General features: G+C 27.4%; 1 protein-coding gene across 1 annotated transcript in view; it reads right to left on the bottom strand.

The window, feature by feature from the left end:
- Positions 1 to 202: 202 nt before the first annotated feature.
- Positions 203 to 22,115, bottom strand: part of LOC100214623 (uncharacterized) — an 86,032-nt gene continuing 64,119 nt past the window's right edge. Inside the window, exons 11-15 of the mRNA XM_065814924.1 lie at positions 21,883 to 21,971; positions 7,062 to 7,088; positions 6,571 to 6,644; positions 1,795 to 1,953; positions 203 to 589 (exon numbers count right to left, since the gene is read on the bottom strand). Coding sequence (XP_065670996.1) covers positions 355 to 589; positions 1,795 to 1,953; positions 6,571 to 6,644; positions 7,062 to 7,088; positions 21,883 to 21,971 — 584 coding nt within the window. The 3' untranslated portion in view covers positions 203 to 354. The remainder of the gene's footprint in view (positions 590 to 1,794; positions 1,954 to 6,570; positions 6,645 to 7,061; positions 7,089 to 21,882; positions 21,972 to 22,115) is intronic.

Below are 22,115 nucleotides of genomic sequence, written 5' to 3'. Positions count from 1 at the left end.
AAAACTTTTCTGCAAAAAATAAAATGTTTTGCTTTTAAAAAGACATAAGCATAAGGCGGCAAAGTATTAACAATACTAGATTGTGGGAACTTTAATAGAAATCTCAAATATGAAAATAACAAAATTAAAAAAAAGCATTAGATAAAAACAAAACTAAGACAAATTTAAAAAAATTAATAAAACAAAACTAGATATTAAATGAGTAACAAACTCTATAAGTTATTACAAATAATACAATTATATACTAGTTAATCTTTACTGCTATATAAAATATATATTATAATAAAATCATGTATGATCTTTACAGAGTTAAAAAAATTAAAAATAATAATAACTATAAATTGAATAAGTATGTTAATAATGAATATATTCTTTTAGTCTAATAACGACTTCACTTTTATCTGGAAGAACCTTTCTTTTATTTAACGTAGATGGAATAAGCCAGTAAATATACGCGCAATTTAGCAAACAACCAATGGATATAAGAAAAAAAACAAAGTACTGATTAAATGGAAATCCAAGTCTACGTAGTTCAATATTTAATAGCGACCAGCTGTAAGCATAACCAAAGATTGCGGGTCCCAACGAACTTAAAATTGAAAAAAAAAAAAAATCAAAAAGCTTTTTAAAAAGTTTTTATATATTTAATAAAGCATTTTGATAACTTCATCAAAATTATAGAATCATTGTTAGGTTTGTACATGTCTGAACACCTTTCACAAATTTATTTAAAAAAACTGTTATTATAACATGAGCCACGGGTAGGAACAAACCAATGATCACGGGTAGGAGTAAAACATTGATTACAGGCAGGAATAAACCATAGATCACAGGTAGGAATCCCCATTGATGCTGAAATGCACCAGTCAAATCTCAGTTAAATAATCATCAAATATTTTACTTAAGTTTGGTTCAAAATGTTTTTTGTTTATCGTACCTTTTAAATATTTTATTTCAGTTTTATACCAACATAATGATTAATGAGCCATTACTTAATCTGATGCCCTTATTTTAATAAGGCATTCATTTTAACATATGTTTGTAGGAAAATTATTTACAAATTTTGAATTTCAGTAAAGTTTTGTAATTAACAAAACAAGAAAAGATGAAATATTTTAAATGTTTCGATAAAATGAGAAAAGCGAATAGCTGTCATTTATATATTTTCCATCAGTAGAAATCAGTAGAAGGAAATTTAGTTCTTTTTAAATTTAAAAAATTATTTTGCGAAAAAAACTATTGTTCAGTTAAGATTATGATTATCATTCATACTTTAAAGTAAAAAGGAGGAGGGGGTCAATCACCTAAGAAGATAATTTTTTTTTTAAAAACAAAATAATAATAATTTTAAGAAACTTGTTACAAATTCGATACTTTAAAAAAACTTGTTTTACTTATCCCCCATAAAAAATAAAAACTTAGTTAACTATATACTAAAAAATAGAAATTTAAAATGTAAATCAAAAAATCAAAAATTAGATAAATGTTGTATTCAATCAACTAAAATGCTTTATTTTTACAAAAAAACTTATTTCAAAAACAAAACAGATTTTTATTGAAGAACCAATAAAAGATTATTTCAAACTAATACTATAAGTAATACAAAATCAGATTTTAAAGGAAGGAGAACGGGGAAGGGGGAGGAGAGGTGGATTGCACCTCAAACCTTTTCATTGTAAACTTTTATCTTATACCACATTAGGCATAAGAAATTTTAATTAAATTATTTTATAAAAGTACAGATTTTAAAATAAATTAGTATAAAAAGTACAGATTTCAGAATAAATTAGTTACTTTCCAATGCAAGACACAGACATTCCCAAACCATTAACTGTACCCAAAAGATCAGGTTCAACACTGTTACCCAAAAATATGTTAATGCAGATGAAGCATACATTATTTGCAGCATTAATGGGAACTTGAACAATCAGTAAAAGGATCCATCGTAATGTACTAAATATTAGAAATATTTTTTGAAGAAACTCAAAAATTTTTAAACAAACTGAAGTTCTGAAATCTTAGAATAGTTATGATGATTAATAACAACAAAAAATCACAAATTAAAAACACAAAAACTAAAAATTAAATTTGAAAAAAGCAAAAAAAAAAAATAATTAAAAGCATTTAGAAAATTTAAGTAAGAAAAAAAGTAGATAACATCAAACTGAATCACATTAAACATTTTTCAAAATATAAAATTTAATAAATTTCAAAACTATTATTTAAATATAAAAAATTGAATGTTATCCTAGGAATTCTTTTTCGTAAGACTGACTATATTTTTACACGTTTTTTTATGCTGCAATTTCTCGCAATGAAAAATCCAGCCTGACTGGATGTATCTAGTCCATAATTCACTTCTGGTTTCAACAGTTTTGACAAATTCTAGTGCGACACACAACTTTTATGCTACGTTTAATGGATGTTGGAATAATCTTTTTTACTACTTTATTGTACTAGGCGATGAACAATTCATACATTTTGTTTACTGATTTACCTTCAAATATCTTTTCGAGTTTAATAATCACTTTTACTTTGCCCCAATAATCTTGAAATTAAGAAGACAATGGCTGTTCTCTGAGTTCCTGCCTTTGCATGCCAAAAAGCTTTGCATGCATTTTAGCATATAGCCAAACCAATCAGCTTCTTAAAGTTCAAAAATTCTGTCTTACTTGTCTGTGATTACTCAATCAAGAGTATCTTTGTGAGCCACTTGCATGTGGGTCAATAAGTTGGGAAAGTAGCTACCTTGCAAAGATAGCATTTGTCTACGAATATCTAAAATCAGTATAGTTAGTAGCGTTGTTTAACATTTTTTGATTTAGTTGTATTTGTAAAAAAATGTCATTAGTGATGGTGCATTTTGAACTTGTTTGTTGATTCTATTAGTGAGTGCAGTAATTTGATTGTTTAGTATCAATTCGCTGCCATTTCTGTTGGCTTTTATTTTTGATAATGCATTGGTAGTGATCAAAGACTTCTCGAATATGTTCTTGGAGTTTCAATAGGGAAATGTTGATCATAAAAACATAAAGTGGAAAATTGGGCAATTAAGCCATTCTAGATAAGGTTAATTTTGGTTAACTTTATCTAGAATAATTAAACATTTAAGATAAGGTTAACTTTAGCCATTCAATTATTGTGACTTTAGACTAGAGGCAGTTATCTTCCAGAAATGTAAAATAAGCTCTATCAAATTAGAAAATTTATTGTGCAAGTGAATGCAATTATAAAATTTATTGTGCAACAATCTGACGAAATCAAAACTATTGCATTAAAAACTTGCAACACAATAATGTGTTGCAATTATTGTACTCCATGATGAAATTAGATAAATATGAAGTCAGAGAAGCTGATACCAGAAAAATTTTAAGTATCAGGTAAACACAATATTAATAAAATAAACTGACATTATTAAAATAAAGTAGTTCATATAGAGTTCAGTGTTTTACTCCAAGGCAACAGACAAATGGAAAGAATAATAACCGGTAAATAAAATTAATAACCGGTTGAGCATTTTTTGAAAAACTAAACTGTGAATGCTAGAAAATTTTTATGAGTGAGCAGAAAATTAAGCTCTATATTACATAAATGTGCAATTTTGGGTGAGTGGGAAAAAAGTTCAAAACTGATAATTTCACGGGAATGTTTATTTGACATTTTGGTCTAAAAGTAAAGCAAAAAATTTGTTTATTAGATTTTATATTTTTGAACACAAACCTGTTTTTAAAAGCATAAAATTCAACAAGATCAAAAAGGAGATTTTTACTTTTAAATTTTAAATTTAACTCTTTTAGAAATATGACAGTGCCTACAACAAGATTAAACAAAATCACTGCAATAAATACTGATGCAAAAACAGTTACTCAACGTGTACAAACTTCTTGAATGCTGGTTGTTCAAATCAATCTTCTATTGCATTAATAATTGTGTCAAGAGATTTAAAATATACTGCTTAAAATAGTCATCAAATGTTTCTGGGTAATAGACATTGCTTTTTTGTTCTTCATAATCAACGACATATTGAAAAATGGAGTAATTTGACTTTTTTCGTTTTATTAAACTTTTTTCTAAAACATATTGAAAAATGGAGTAATTCAACTTTTTACGGTTTTTTAATTGATTTGATTGAATTTGCTGCTTTCTTAACTACCACAAAAAACAAATGGGAATATTCATAATTTTTTATTGTATCAATCACTAAATACGCAGATTTTTTTCCATTGGTTGCCAACATTTTTGTCAATTAAAGGGATTTTGACAAGTTATCAGTCTGTATAATTTAGCATTAATTACTTCAATTCAGTTCAGCTTGATTGATTAGTTTAAGCAACTCAGCTTCAATCTTTTTCTTTGTCTGCATTTAAAATCCTTTACACTGTTTTTTCGAATTTTATCAGAAAATTATTTATGTTCATTGTTGAAATAAATATTTGTAACAGCACGATTTACAATTTTACACCAATAATTTGATGTTCATTGCATTGAATGAAGTAGCACAATCATTTAATCTAAGTAACCATTCTGCAGCATATTGATCACAAAGAGTTCACTGAACCTAAACTGCATTCTTCAATATCTGTTGAAATTTATTGCAACTCATCATCAAATAATTTAAAGAAAGATATATTACAACTCTCTTTTCTAACTCTTCCTCCCAGATATTGACAGACTCTTTAAGTAAAGTTTTCACAGTTAACATTTGCTCAGAGGTCTCAAGTTCACCCAAACCAATAAAAAATCTGCCACCACTCATTTGACAATACTTTAAAAAATCTTAGCTCTAATGCATCAGTTTGCAAGTGTGATACTAAAAATAATGATAACCTTCTCGAATTGAATCATCAATAATTGAAGCTGTGCATCTTAAAGTAGTCCTTCAAGCTTCTGATGTTTGTTTACTTTTTGCAAACTTTTAAGAGTTTGAAACTTGAGATAATTGCCAATCTTCAATCCATTCAGCTAATTTCCTCAAAAATGAAGGTTTCATGTTACCCAAAACAGTTGCATTTACAATACAAAAATTGTTGCTATATTTTTGCTTACTATTACTTATTGTCCGCCATATACTTATCAACTTTATAAAGCTTAAGGCATCAGTCCTATCTGGAAAATAACCTTTATTAGCTGCAGAAGTTATAGGATCAAATATTGCAATAGCAAGTCTTATGCTTTGTTTATTATCTCCTGGATGAAGTGATTTGTAAAATAGTTTGAAACCATTTTCTTGTAGAGATGTAATACACTTATCAACATGGTCAGATAGCCATTTACCTTTAACTTTTACTTCTGGTATTGCTTTCATAACAAAATTAAACTTTTTTAATTTAAAATCATAAAGATCGTTATGCTTTATATAAAATTTCTACTGATCTACCACCTTGATATTGCACTTCTTTCTGCAAATATATTTCATCCATCAGTAGCACAACAGCATTCTCAATTTTATCGTGGTTTAACTTTATAGATTTCAATGGTTTGATCCTACCTAAAAATTTTGGCCAACTGACTGATTTTTTGTACTTTATTTCATTGAGTTCAGTTACTAAGTCATTTGATAAACTACTTTCTTCTATGTACTTTTTATATATAGGCTGGAAAATTCTCCAATACATAAGATGATTTATAGAACAATGAAACATGCATAGATTCATCAACTATAATTGTTTCTGTAACTTCTAAAAAGTGTTGATTAATTTCCAACTTTAAAAATATGTATTTTTCATATATTTTGAGCTGATACCCTTCAAGGTTAAAATTATTTAAATCATTTAAACAGTGTTTTTTATTTAATCATTTTTATAGAATCATTTAAACAGTGAATTTCATCTTTTTCTTTAACTTTTTCTACTGCTTCTATAACTATACTGGATTCATCCTGATTAATTGATGGATGGCAGACAGGCAATGGCTTTCTACCTTAAAATGATACTAATGGTGGTATTTTGGTTATATACTGATAATGGTATTATATACTGATGCTGGTATTTTACCAATTAAGCAATAAATAGTTGGATTTTAATCAACTATTTACTCTTTTATAGTGTTTTTTTCATCTAAAAGTTAAAAAAGGTTTTTTTACAAACTTTTAAAAAAATATATTTTTTCAATATGTATTTTATAAAACAAATATTATTTTCGATTTTTTATAACTTCCCTTCTTTAGAGTACCAGGTTGACCAACTTTTTTTTAAAAGTGGTTTTTTTAAAAAGTTTTTTTAAAAGTGGGTCAAATGGTAATAAATGAAATGTAATAAATGGGGGTTTAAATAGTTTTATTAAATAATCTTTGAGACGGTTTGGAATAAGTTGATGAAATTTTAGGGATGTTCATAACTTATTAAAATCTTTGAGTCGGGTAAAAATTAGAAAAATATTAGACTAAGGGTTACATGCCCTGTATGGTTTTACATTGAATCGCCCTACTGCTTATCAATTTTTTCTCTTTAATATTTTTTAAAACTAAAATTAAATAAAATTTTTACAAAAAAAATTTTAAATTGAATTAAACTTTTTTAGTTTTTCTTACTTTTTCTTGTTCCAGCAATAAAAATATGTACAAAAACTTACCCATTTTGAGGTAACACAGAACATGGTAATAATGGAGTCATGCAAGCAAAAATAATGGTGGATCCAATAATTGTCTATATAAACATAAAAATTTATAAGTAAAATTTTAATATATATAATTTTTGTTAAAAATTAGATTTTTTAACTATTAATAATTAAAATTGATGTATTAACTTAAAAATTTATATCAAATTATTATAAATTACAATAAAAAAAAATAATTTAATTAAATTACAAAATACTAATTATAACTACAATTATTAATGAAATGCTTTTTTTTTAGATTATAAATACACCAGAAATTTGTTATCCTGCTTATCTTCTGTGTGGATAAATAAATTAGCATTTCCAATAAATAAAGTATGACAATGTAATATTTTATTCTTCAACAAATGTGCACCTTATGCACATGCAATTTAATACTTCAATGTTAAGTTTAGAAAATAAAATTTAGACCAAAATAATAAAATTTGGACCAAATTTAGACTAACCTTTTTAGCTCCAAACCAAAATTGTAACTAAAATAAAAAATTTTAAGTATTAAAAGTGAAAAATAAAATTAAAAATGTAGATATTTGCATAAAAATGTGTATATGTATGTATATGTATATATATATATATATATATATATATATATATATATATATATATATATATATATATATGTATATATATATATATATATATATATATATATACATATATGTATATATACATATATGTATACATATATGTATACATATATGTATATATATATATATATATATATATATATATATATATATATATATATATATATATATATATATATATATATATATATATATATATATATATATATATATATATATATATATATATATATGAAGGTATGTATGCACCTATACAAAAATATATACCATATATATACTTATTCATAAGTATATATAAATATTTACATAAGAATATATATAACATATATGTATACACAGTGTTGTACCAACTACTTTGCATTTCGTAATGATTACTTTGGCCATTACTTTTCACTGGAAAAGTTATGATTACTTTCTCCATTACATTTAACATGTAATCATTACTTTCCAATTACTTTTCGCTGAAAGATGTACAAAAAAAATTCAAACAACTATAAAAGAATTAAAACAATTATGCATTATAATACAAAATACATATAATATTCTATCGGCTATGGCTGTGCCATAATATTAGAATAGGTATTTAATAAAGTCTGTGTGTCTATGGACTGCTTGTGCTTATCAAGAAACTGACATCTGCAGTGCAGATACATGAAGCAAAACATTGAAACTTATAAATTATAATAATTTGAGGTTTTATAACTCAATCTTCCCATTTTGCTTCAGTAATAAAAGTTTTTCAAGCAAGTCATCGCTCAGTCTGTTTCTGCGCTTTGTCATAATTAATGATCCGTTGCTAAAAAGTCTTTCAACTCGAGCACTTGATGGCAGGGTGGTGTTGTATTTAAGAAAAACATGCTTGACTGCTTTATGACAGTGGAGCATGGCCAAAGCACGTTCTGAATCCTGTAGAAAGCTGTCACATGACATTATACTTGGTTTGCTAACATCAGAGAAAAGGAAATCATCTTTGTTATTTTCAGTTGGAACTTTAGGGACTTTAATTTTTTCTTCAAATTTTGTAACTTGTGCATTCAATAGATGCGTAGATCTTTCCTTCGCGGCTTTTTGGAGCTTTGTTTGAACTGACTGGATTGTTGGAAGTACATATGCCAAGTAGCAATTGGCTTCACCTTAAAAAAATTATATTACCAGTTGCCATAGGTTCAAACAACATAACATATTCCTTCAGAAAAGCCAAATCGGTCTGCAAAAATACTGGAAGTTCTAACGCAGAGCAGACAATTTTCAGTTTTTATTTGGCTTTAAGAATCTTCTTGACAACTTCAAAGTACGAATTCCATCTTGTTACACAAAGCACATTTAACCGCAATTGAAGCAGATCATATGCTAAATGCAGCCTTTCTACTTCTACTTGTTAAGTTCCATAGAGCTGTTGCTTTTGCCATTGCTTGATTGTGAATGCGCTTATAGGTTTTATCTGTTAATGCTTTTGCAGCATCAGTGGTTGACATCAGATTTAAAAAATATGTGCAGCATCTCATGTGTAGGGGTAATGTAAAATCAGTGTCGTTTGTTGAGCTAAGAATTAAATCGGAACTCCCTTTTTACTAATCCAACTAAAAAAATTGCAATTTAAGTTTTCTTTGTAAATCATATAGTTTTTCCTTATACTTTTTCCTAATTCATATAATTTTTAGTCGTCTGTTAATTGTTGTCTTGTTTTATAAACTGTGTCTTTTTAGTTCCAGTAATTTCCCACTCTAATAGTGGTTGCTAGCAGCTTTGTTGGAAGTGAAGATGTCTTTTAAAGAAAAAAATATTGTTGTGATGTAAAACGTTTCACTCACAAATTGTTACTATTTTTGCCACATATGATGTCACTTAATTTTATTTGAGGCAAACCTTTTGGTGGTGCTGCAATCATATGAAGTGATTTAGACTTCTGCAAGACTCAGTTTATTGTCACTGACAATACTATCCAACAGGTCAATAACCAAGGTGATAAATTCATAATTATGGATGTTAACATGCATAACAAAGATTCATATGAGAATGTTGATTCTAAATATGTTTTTTAATTCAACTTTTTAGTTTTCAAATGTTGAATGATTGATTGAATATATTTGGTAGTCTATCAGGTATCATTTCTGATACAAACAGTAAATTTCCTAAAACTGCTAAAATATAAAACCCTAAAGGCAGGTAATTGGATGAAGCGGTTGATTTATTAACAGAGCATTGCAGACTTTAAGAAACAATAATTGTTTGAAAACAATGATCAATCCAAGAAGAGGGCCCCCGCTCTAGTCTAAGAAAGTGAAAGAAAAGTAAAGAAAGGTGAATTATAAGTTATAACAAGATGTTCATCAGCACAAAAATCATCAAAATGTTTATTAAGGAGATGGAAATTGTCCATCACAATCGATTGTCCGCTTCATCCAATTACCTGCGTTTAGGGTTTTATATTTTATTTAAGTTAATGTCTCTTCCTTTTTCACTGCTCATCCAACTTCTAAAAGGTTGACCAAAATAAATTTTAATGACTTTTCAACCAATTTCATATAAATTATTTATATACATATACTTTTTATAATAAACTATTACATGTTTTATAATTTTTTTTAATTGGGTAGGGTGGGGTAATATGGATTGTTGGGGTAATATGGATATATTTAATAAGTATCCATGGAGTAAGCTATCTATACATAATGCTAAAACCTGAAAATTACCAACAGTTTATACACATAATTAGCTTCTTTTTTTGCGTTAACAATATTTGCGTTAATAATATTTGATTTACATGAATAGTTAATATGTAAAACATGTTTTTTAAAAAATATATAAAAAACATTATGTTTTAAAACTTTTGTCTGCAAACTTTATTAATATTACTTATGAAAGTTTAATGATGTATATTTATTAGTATATTTATTATATTTATTAGTATATTTATTATATATATTATATATAATAAATATACATATATTATAATATATGTATATTTATTAGTAGGACCATGATGTAACAACATGCAAAATTTAACTTATAAGTTCTCTAACCCATATTGATAAATAAACAAAAATCTAAAATGGAGTAAAATGGATATACAGGAAAAATAATAGTGGGGTAAAATGGATATATACAGTCTTTTACAGGAAGACGTGCGATCGCACGCAACTATATGACCACGCAAAAAATAATTTGTTTTAACAATTTGACCACTGCACAGTGATTTAGAAACACTTGAAATTTGGCCAAAATATAGTTTTTTGAGTAGTGAAACTTAAACAATGGTATTAGCTAACTATTTTCTACAGTTATTAGCTAATTATTTTCTCCCTAAATACAAAATATATATACATGTATATATATATATACATGTATATCTATATATCTATATATATATATATAAATATACATGTATATCTATATATATATATATATATATATATATATATATATATATATATATATATATATATATATATATTTATATATATATATATATATATATATATATATATATATATATATATATATATATATATATATATATATATATATATATATATATATATATATATATATATATAAAGGATGGTTATATTTTAAGGGCCGATGTTGAATGTGAACCAAACCTAAACGTAAATTATTTTTCTGTATTTAATGTGTCATTTCTCAATTTCAGACTGACTCAATTTGAACCATGGAAAGTTACACAATTGAGCAACGCGTTATTCTGTTATTATTAAAGTTATTCTGGCCTATTATTAAAATGGGCGTTCAAATCAAAATGCATATCGTGCACTTCGTGTGTTTTTCGGTCAATTTAATCGTCCAAATGTGCGTACAATCGGAAAAATCGTGCATAAATTTGAGCAAACCGGGTCTGTAGGAGATGTGAAAAGACCAGCGCATGCTCGTACAGCTCGTACTGCCAAAAAATTGCTACTGTTCGCAACAGTGTGGCTGAAGAGCCGTCAACATCAACTCGTCGTCGTAGCTAACAATTGCACCTCTCACGCTCGTCGATGATGAACATTATGCATAAAGACTTGCATTTACACGCTTACAAGGTGCAGTTGACCCAAGAACTAAAGCCCACTGACAATCTCAAACGTTGTCAATGGTCAGAATGGTGGCAAGAAAAGGCAACCATTGATGATCAATTTCCGACAAAAATCATCTTCAGTGATGAGGCCCATTTTCACCTTAGTGGCTTCGTCAACAAGCAGAATTGCCGCATTTGGGCGAATGTTAATCCGAGAGTGATTGTCGAAAAACCAATGCACCCACAAAGAGTGACTGTTTGGTGTGGTTTATGGGCTGGCGGCATCATCGGACCATATTTTTTCCAAAATGATGCCGATCTGGCAGTTACTGTGAATGGTGTTCACTATAGTGAGATGATAACAAACTTTTTATGGCCCAAATCGGACCATATGGATGTGGAGGATATGTGGTTTCAACAGGACGGTGCCACTTACCACACAGCTAACGAAACAAAAGCTCTTTTGCGCAAAAAATTCAATGGCCGTGTTATCTCACATGGTGGCGATGTCAATTGGCTGCCAAGATCATGTGATTTGACACCGTTGGACTTCTTTCTTTGGGGGTATTTAAAAGAAAAGGTGTACGTTGATAAGCCAGCATCAATTCAAGAGCTAAAGGATGAGATAATTCAGCATATTAACGGCATAGAACCTCAATTATGCCTCAGCGTCATTGAAAATTTGCACCATCGGATGGAGGTGTGCCGCCGAGGTCGCGGCGCCCATTTGGCCAATATTTTATTCCATACATAATTGAATAATACCATATTATCATAATAAAAAGATGTTACAATAAATTCCTTAATAATTTGTGTTTTATTCAAATTTAACATCGGCCCTTAAAATTTAACCACCCTTTATATACACATATATATATACATATATATATATATATATATATATATATATATATATATATATATATATATATATATAAAATATATATATATATATATGTGTGTATAAATATATATATATATATATATATATATATGTGGTATTAGCTTTTACAATGTTATTTTTTATAAAATCAGCTTTTTAAAACCACATAATTTCAAAATGGGGCAAGTTGGGGCAGCTAACGTTTTTAGTTTCTAACAGAATGATACAAACTTAAAAAAAGAATTGGCTTCGCGAAGGAAGTCTAAGGTAAAAAGTCCTAGCACTATAAAAATCAGTTTAAACTCATTAAAATTGCATTTTTTATAAGATGTATCAATACATATTTACATTTTTTTTATAAATTAAGATAAATTTATCTATTATCTTTGTATACAATGAATTAAAATAAAAGGTTTTGTATTTAGGGAGAAAATTAAGTTTTAATAATGATAAAATGTTAGCAATAAAAAAAAGCTGTTTTCAGTCATTTTCAAACAAAAATTAACAATTAAATCTATTATTTCAGTAGTCATTTTTCTATACCTTTAGAAATATAAGAAACTGTAGAAAATAGTTAGCTAATAACATTGTTTAAATTTCGCTACTCAAAAAACTATATTTTGGCCAAATTTCAAGTGTTTCTAAATCACTGTGCACGGCTTTTGACATATTTTCAAAATTTAAAAATGCGTTACAAAAACTTACTTAAACTTATCTAAAAAAAAACTTTAAAAAAGAAAAAAATTCTTAACGTAAGAAAAAAACAAACAACGTAACTAAAGCAAAAACACACAAAAAAACTCATCAAACTAAAATGCTTAGTCTATTTAATTTACAAATTAAAAAACCCCTTCATTCTTTGTTTTAACATTTGTACTTTGTTTTTTGTTTTTTAATGTTTAATGATAAACATTCATCATAAAAAATACACAACTATACAAGTAAAAAAAACAAACAGTTTTTAATACTTATAAAAATTCATTAGAAGTGTTTTGTTACTTCATTAAAAAGTCCTTCGATAATATAAAAGCATTTAAGATCAAACTTATTTAATTGTAATGGCTTTCTAAAACATTTGTCTTTTTTTTTTCCAACAAAACTTTGTTTATCTTTTCAAATGTATTAACTTTAATTATTTTTATATTAAAATTCGTTAAAAATACTTTTGTTGTCGTAGAATGTCATCGTTTATAAAAACAAAACAGTTTTTCATTTTTAATAACGTTTATTATAAAAAATGCACACTTAAACAATTTATATATTATAAATTAAAAAAATATATACAACTGCCAATTATACTTTAAAAAAAACCATTACCAGTAAATTGTTACTTTATTTAAAAACATTTCGCTAATATAAAAACATTTGTTCAAAGTTTAGAACAAAAGTTGTTATTAGTTTAGTTCAAAATTTATTTTACTTAAGGTATAGTTCAGAATATATTTTTCATTCAGCGCATTTTTAAAATGTTTTTTAAAATAGCCGCAGTCAAATCGTCTTCATGTGAAAGACTGATATATAAAATATATAAAATCCTACTAACATTATAGCATTTTATTACAAAATCAAAAGCTAAACAACATTTAAATATACATTTATGCTCACTTTTGCTTTATAAAATAGTATTATACATTTTTCAGTTACATATAATAGTTTTATATAATGCTTCTAAACTATTTACATTAAGATTAAAGTTCAAATTTGTTTTCCCTGAATAGCTAGGGTAAAATTTTAACTCCCATTTAAATGTTTTATATTTTATTTTTACATTCCTCTTTACTTTATAATTAAATCATATACTTTATTTAATTAGAGTTTGTTTTAAAATATTTTAGGTAAAATAATAAGACTAAAATAAATTATTTGCCATGTGAATATCAACGCAAGACTATTGGTTCATATGATCACAGCAAATTAATGACTGCCATACAGCTTGTTACTGAAGGAGAGTCAGTATACAATGTATCAAAGTCCTCTGGAATTCCTTATGGAACATTATACAGACGATCCCATGATCAAATCAAAAGGAATGATAAAAAAATTGAAAGCGGTCATGGGTTTGTTTTAAATAATACTGAGGAAAATCTTTTAATAGAAGCCCTGATGTACTTAGCGGATAAGGTTTTTCCACAAGATAGAGAAGATATCAAACTGATGGTTAAATCCTATATAACATTTACTGGCTAAAAAAACTCCATTCAAAGATGATAAGCCAGAGAAAGACTTTTGAAAAAAGATGGAATGTAGTTCTTAGAAAAACTTGAACTTTTGACAAAAGCAAGAGCTAATGATTTTTCTCTAAAAACAGATTTTTTTGAGTTATATGAGAAGACATTAAACGATAATAATTTATTTGATAGACCACATTGCATATTTAATTTAGATGAAACAGGTTGACTTACAGATCCTACAGCAGGAAAAATATATGTTCGTAAAAAATTAAAAACAGCCTATTACATTGCTCCATCATGTGGTAAATCAATGTATACTGTACTGCTTTGTGGGTCAGTAAATGGCCAGTGTCTACCTCCCTTTATTGTCTACAAAGCCATCAACCTTTATGATGCATGGTGTCAAAATGGACCAGAAAATGCAATGTATGGTGTAACAAAATCAGATTGGATGGAGGACTATATTTTTGAAAGTTGGATTGACAAGTTTATTATACATGTAAAGGATTATGAAAAGCCTGTGTTGCTGCTGAGTGATGGACACAACAGCCACATAATATATTCTACTGTTAAAAAGGCTCTGGACAATCATATAATTTTACTTTGCTTACTTCCGAACACAAGTCACGCATTACAACCTCTTGATGTTGGTTTTTTTGATGTTGACAAGTCTGTATTTCTAACTACAAGCTCTTGTCAGTAAGATAGATAGCAAACTTCTGAAAAGTGGTTTTAATGGTAGTGGTCTTTACTCTGTTGAAAAATCAAAACCTTTGAAAAAGGTAGTGAATATGCAATTAAAGCATGAGGAAGTAGATGAGTCTAACGAAAAAGAAAATGTTGTAAAAAACCTGTAGAGAGCAATTGATTCTGTACTTACACCTAGCCTAAATTAACCTACACTGACAGCACTTGCGAATTCAAAAAAATGCAGAGCACTTGTCCAGGCACGTGTCCAAAAGGGAGAAAATTTAACAGCACAAGATGTTGTCGTAAGGTTGCATGAAGAAGTGAAGAATAAAGCTGAAAAAAAGACTGTACCACTAAGAAAAAGAAAACTGCTAGAAATAACCAATACAGCTTGACTTTTTAAATACATGAAAAGCAATAAATGTGATATATGTATCAAATATAATACGAGTATCCGTATTACCCCACTTAGCATTACTTTCATATATTCAAATTACCCCAGTGGGGTAATTTGAATATATAAAAGGTGTTGTTAAAAAAGGATTAGTAAGTTAGTTCTTAAAAATATATTTATGTTTTACTCATTGTGATGTTATTGTATACACCCTGAATGTAAAGAAAAATAACAAAAGTTTTTATGGTGGTTATAAACTAAAGAAAAAAAGTATATTAAAAAAATATATATCTAAAATTCTATCCATATTACCGCACCTTACCTTATTATACTTTTTATGTGTGTCATTATTAGTGTCTAACACTATGACAACTGGTAGGGTTATGCTTGGTATTTTTATTAAAATACAAATATTAATGTCCAAATTTTTATTCCATTTTACTCTTCTTATTTTTCATTTCTTTAGCCTTGATGTCTGCTACTGCTACAACTATTAGGGTTATACTTTATACTTTTATTAAAATACAAATATTAATGTCCGATTTTTATTATATTTTACTCTTCTTTTTTTTCCATTTCTTTAGCCTTGCTGTCTGCTACTACTACAACTGGTAGGGCTATGCTTTATACTTTTTTTAAATTGCAATAATTGGAAGCTAGTTTTGTCTCCATTTTTGACCATTTTCCAAAGATTTCCAAGATTTATAGGAAATTATTTAGATTGAAATGCCGATGTAAATTTTTTTTTAAAAATATTTAAAACTATAATGCCTGTCTTTCTTTTACTTCATTTACAGCTAAACTAGTTAATCCCATTAGTAATGGGTCCACATGTCCTAGAATATGTGGTCAGATTTTTTATTGTGTTGGTGATTTAGGCCAGATCAAGATGTTTCTCCTACATATTGTCAACTATACATCTATGATCCACTTGCAGCATTAAATTTTAGAATGCAACAATGTAGTAATGATCTTTGCTTGAATGATTTAATATTTCAATTTCAAACTATTATTAGTGAAGAGAACCCATTTGCTATTGCATTTAAAAACATGGCTGAAATAGAAAAGAAAGAAATTCGCCGAGCAGCTACATAAGGTTGCTCAGTCTCAGTTGTTAAAATGTCTTTACTTGAAGGAAAAGATCAACCTCTTTGTAATCTCACTTCACTTAATGAAGTTGTAGTTGTATTTGTTGATAAAGATGGTGCTCCAACTGCTTCCAGGGAAGTTGTTATTTAACCAAGAGGTCATCCTCTTAAAACTATATCAAGTATGTCAGCAAGCTTAGATCCTATGGGTTATCCTCTATTTTTTTCAAGAGGTTATGATGGTTGGCATAATTGATTTGCTCACAACTCTGAACATGCTACATTTGTTAGAAATCATGTAACATTTTCTCATTATTACAATTATAGACTCTCATTATTACAATTATATGTCCAAAGTGAAGGCCAGCACCTTGTTTTTATCAGAAAATATCAAAACAAACTAAGAAGCAAACAGTATGATGCCTTACAAGATGTTAGACCAGGGTTGTAGTTTTGTCATCAACTTATGTATGGAGTCTTAGAGCTTTAAAAGAAAACTTTAAAGATGCTATGTCTATAATTAAAAAGTATGGTAAACCAGATCTTTTTATTACTTTTAATTGCAACCAAAAGCCTACAAGATAACTGAAAATTTAGATCCAGTTCAGACAGCAAATAGACTTGGTTACTTAAGTATTCAAACAAATTAAATAACCTCCTCAATGATATTTTTAAGGAAGGCGTATTAGGGAAAGTTGTAACACTTGTTCAGGTTATTGAATTTTAAAAGTGTGGTTTGCCACATGTTCATATTTTACTTTACATTGCAATTGATGATAAGCTTGAAACAGCACATGATATCAATAATTTAATATTTCAAGAAACTCCAAATCTAGTTGTTAATTATGAACTTTATGATGTTATTAAAACATTATTATTAAAACATTATTCACAGCCCATGTGGCATACTAAATCCATATTCTCCCTGCATGAAAGATGGGGTGTGCAGCAAAAAATATCATAAAAAATTTAATGATAACACAGTGGCAGTTCATAAAGGTTATTCATGCTATAGGTGCTAGAACAATGGTTTGGTTATCAATATTAAAGGCAACAATGTAGATAACCACTGGGTGGTACCTTACAATCTATGGTTAAAAAAAATTATTAAGCCCACATTTATGTTGAAACTTGCATGTCTGTTAAGGCTATTAAATACTTGTACAAGTACATATAGAAGGGTCACGACTGTGCTAATATTTTGATAATTGCACAAATTAATCATGATAAAATAGACACTTTTTTAAATTGTTGTTATGTTATGTGTACCTGTAGCATTATGGCAAATAATCAAGTATCATATAATTCATATGCTGCACAATATTATTCATATTAAAGTTTATCTTCCTGAGAATCAATTAGTGTAATTTAGAGGAGCAGGAAAAATAGCTTTAGATCGTGCAGCTCAACGTATACACATTTTATGGCATGGTTTAAGTTGAATAGTTTTGGTTTAAGTTGATTACTGAAAATAAATTAGCCCATTGCTATTCATATGTAGACGTTTCCAATCACTTTATATTTGATATTAAACATTGTAAATGGAAGGTAAGAGAAAAGGGTGGTAATATGGTGATAGTGTGAATGTATAAAGTTAATCTAACTGGAGAATTATTTTTTCCAAGAATGTTATTTTTGCAGACAAAAAGAACCAAGTCTTGGGAGGATGTATGTACTGTTAATGGTATAGTTGTTGAAACATTTTGTGGAGTATGCATTTTAAATGGTTTGTTACGAAATGATACTGAATGGCAAAATACACCTTCAGAGGCAGTTTTAATGTGTATGCCAAAGAAAATAAGTTGTTTTCAATTATTTAGGCCTTTTGTGAACCCGACAATTCTTTATATCTTTAGAATACATACAAATTTTTAATGATGAAGGAATTTTTTAACCACTCAGTCCCTATTATAATAGTAAAATAAGCTCTTTGTCAAGTTCTAAAATTAATTAACCAATGTGGTAAAATACTGATTATAATCTGCCTGTTGATCAGTTCATAGATTTTAATCTAGATAATCTAAAAAATTTCAATCAAAATGTCCAACAATCAATTGATGAAGCCAATAGAATGAGACCACTGCTCAAAGGAAAATCAGCTAAATGTATGTCATGCTACCCTTGTTGCTTTGAATGAACAACCAAGTGTAGAAAACCAGCATTCCTGATTGTTTTTCATGGAAAGACCAGCTGGTGGTGGAAAAACGTTTACATATAATTATTTAATTGCTGGAACTACCATTAGTAAAAATCTCATTCAAGGTACTGATGAACATCTCATTCAAGGTATGGTACGTGAAAAATTTTACACAAGTATTTTTATTTTTTTTCATAATTTTTGATATGCCTTAATATGTGTTTTGATAATATGTCTTAATATTTACATTTATATATAATAATTGTTATATAATGTGTTTATATATGTTATGTAAGGCTATATTTGTTATAAAAGTATATATGCATATAGTTTGTATATATGTTTATATCGTGTTGTTTTCAAGTGTTTTCAAAGTGGTGTAACTTGGCAAACGTGTAGAGCAAGATAATTAACCTTGCCAGCTAAGCAGTGTACTTAAAGCAGAGGTATGACTTGAAAGCATTTATCGTTGAGGAATGTTACTGATGTTGTTACTTGATGGTTGTGTTTTCTAGTTATTTTTAATTTTTAAAAACATGTCAAATAATAATAAGCATCATGTGTACTTACAAATATGTGATGTGATAAATATAATTTGTTAAAATGTGATATATATAAAATTTGTTAACATGTGTTTTACATAGTTTGTTAATATGTGTTATATAATGTTGTAACTTATAAGGTTATGTGTATTTATAGTTTGCATGTATGTTTAAATTCTAATGTGTACTTAATACTAATGTGTACTTAAAAATATGCAATGTGTTCTTACAAATATCTTTGTTATGTGATTTAGTGGTGCGCTATCTTTGCATTATTGTTGTAATGATTTGTATACCATTAAAAATGTAATTCTATTTTTGGAGCTTACTTCTTCTAATCATTTACTAAAAGCAAAGACAAAACATGTTGCTATAAATACAATCTGTTTATATTTCAATTTGATTTTTTATCTTTTGTTTATAGTTTTTCTCTTTAAAACATTTTATAATTGGCTTTCTAATAAATAACATTTTAAAGGGTGAATTTGTGAATTCTTCAAAATTAATTGTTTACTAAAAGTCAACATGAAATAACATCATTGAAAAGACTTATATAGATTTATCATATCACATAATTATGTGATATAAGAGAACAAAATTTGTAAAAAAATATATATTTAATGGTAAATAAATTTGTTATTTTGTAATAAATGGAAAGGTCAGAGTTTGGAAATATGAAATATCTAAAAAACTTACTTTGAAATATATTATCATTTATGATAAAGAGACTATCTTTATGTAATCAATTAAGTTAGTTATGTGCATTAAACACTTTTGAAGAAACAAACTTTTTTCTTTCTTAATAAAGTAAAATAATTAAAGGAAAGGGAGGCAAAAAATTATAGTGTCCCATCTAACATTAGAACTTAACATTTATTATTATAAGAAGTATTACAAGAAACTCTTTAACTGCTCCATGAAAATGAAAGACATTTAAAAAAATTCTACTCAATGACTAAAAAAAGATCATCTCATTTTCACTGTAAAACATAAATAATATATCAAAAGAAAGAAAAAACTAGCATTATTCAATGGCACTTTTTATAAAATACGAAAACTATATATATATATATATATATATATATATATATATATATATATATATATATATATATATATATATATATATATATATATATATACATCCCTCAGAATTAAAAAAAATGAGGTTGGCAATAATTTGCTGACCTCAATCTTTTAGAGGTTCGCATCAGGTCAGCAAAAAAATTTTGAAGCAAAGGTCTTACCATAAAACATACAAACAGTCGGCAAAATATTTGCCGATCATTTGTATGTATATATGTATACATATATATACATACATACTTACATTATATTTATTCAATTATCTTATTAAAAATATGTTCAACTATAGTAGAAATTTATTTATTGTAACGGGTGATGCGGAAGTTATCGGACAAAATAAAAACGTCAATAACTTATTTATAAATAAAAAAACAAACTACTATTATATTTTTTTAAAATAAAGCATTTATCTTTAAATAAAAATATATTAGTTTTATATGAAAAAACACCACCATCTGCAATTGATCTCAATTTTGCTCTGACGCCTTTCATATGCGACTGTAAAAAGTTTAAATCAATATCTTGTAGTTTTAGTTTAATGCGATCAATCAAAACTTGCTCTGTTGAAGCTTGCTAATCTCCCTCATAAACCTTCTGTGCCAAATGTCCCCAAAAATTTTCAATTGGTCGTGCTTGAGGCATATTTGGGGGATTGGATTCTTGATCAATGCAATAGACATATTGGTCCATCCAATTTAGAGAATCTTTAGAATAACGAGAACTTGCTAAATCTGGCCAAAATAAATAGTTAAAGTCTCCATGATACTTGTGAATAAATGGAAGAAGTCGTTTTTCTAAACATTCATTAATATAGATTGATGAATTGATCGCTACAGCCTTGGAAGTGCAAAACAATGGCTCAGACATACCACGGTCAGATATGGCTATCCACATTAATAATTTTTTTTGGAAATTTCTCTTTTCCTATAAAACGAACACTTTCTGGGCATGTCTTTTTGTTGTTTGTGTAGCATCCAGAATTTCCAGGCATGTTGTCCCCTGCAAAACAAAAGTATTTTTCATCATCGATGACTAGAAGCGATTTTGTGTTATAGAGTTCGTTAACTAGTTTCCTGCTTCTTTTCTTTGCCTTTATTTGTTGTTCTATAGTGTATTTTGGAGTCTTTTCACGTTTTCTATATTTAATATTCATTTTTTTTAACTGACGACCAATTGTCGATTGATTTACACGGAATTTAATACCTATTTTTCTCTGACTGACCCCTTTTTGATTGTTGATAAGTCTCGTTAATTCGGCTTTTTTTTCTCTAGTCTAGGATGTCGGACGACCAGGGTGCTTTCTATCAGAAAACGATTGAACAGTTTCAAATCTTTTTAGGTTATCATATATTGTACTTCAAGCAAATCCTTCCTTTTCAAAATGATTTACGATTTTTTTTATATTAGGTTTATTTACAAAAAACATTTTTAGTCGCTTTCGAAAAGATTCTCGTTCAGCTGCATTTAACCTCATTTTAAATAATTGTGTTTCAAATAATAAAGTTTATGTTTTATAGAACGTATATGCCTACGCATAAAACCACAAAAACTAATTATTATGCTCAAATAATGAAATTAGGATTTGCCCCATAACTTCCGCATCACCCGTTAAAGAACAAATAACGATTTTGGAAAAAGAAGTTTGCACAATTTTAGAATAGTAAGATGACAAACCTTTGAAGTACCAAGCTGTGCAATTAAAACTAAAACACTGGAGATTAACAACATAATGCCAATGTCGAATACTTTCATTGCAGCTCCACCTAAAATAATCAATACACTCTTAAGAACTTTATTGATAATTTTTTTTCAAATATTATTGTAACCCTATTAAATCAACATTTGAAAAGTGTAAATATCTATTTATTACATAAAAGGTAAACACTAATGCATATATATATATATAT

Source organism: Hydra vulgaris, chromosome 13, assembly GCF_038396675.1.
Source record: "Hydra vulgaris chromosome 13, alternate assembly HydraT2T_AEP".
Classification (NCBI taxonomy): Eukaryota; Metazoa; Cnidaria; class Hydrozoa; order Anthoathecata; family Hydridae; genus Hydra; species Hydra vulgaris.
This window is presented reverse-complemented; position numbering and strand designations above follow the sequence as displayed.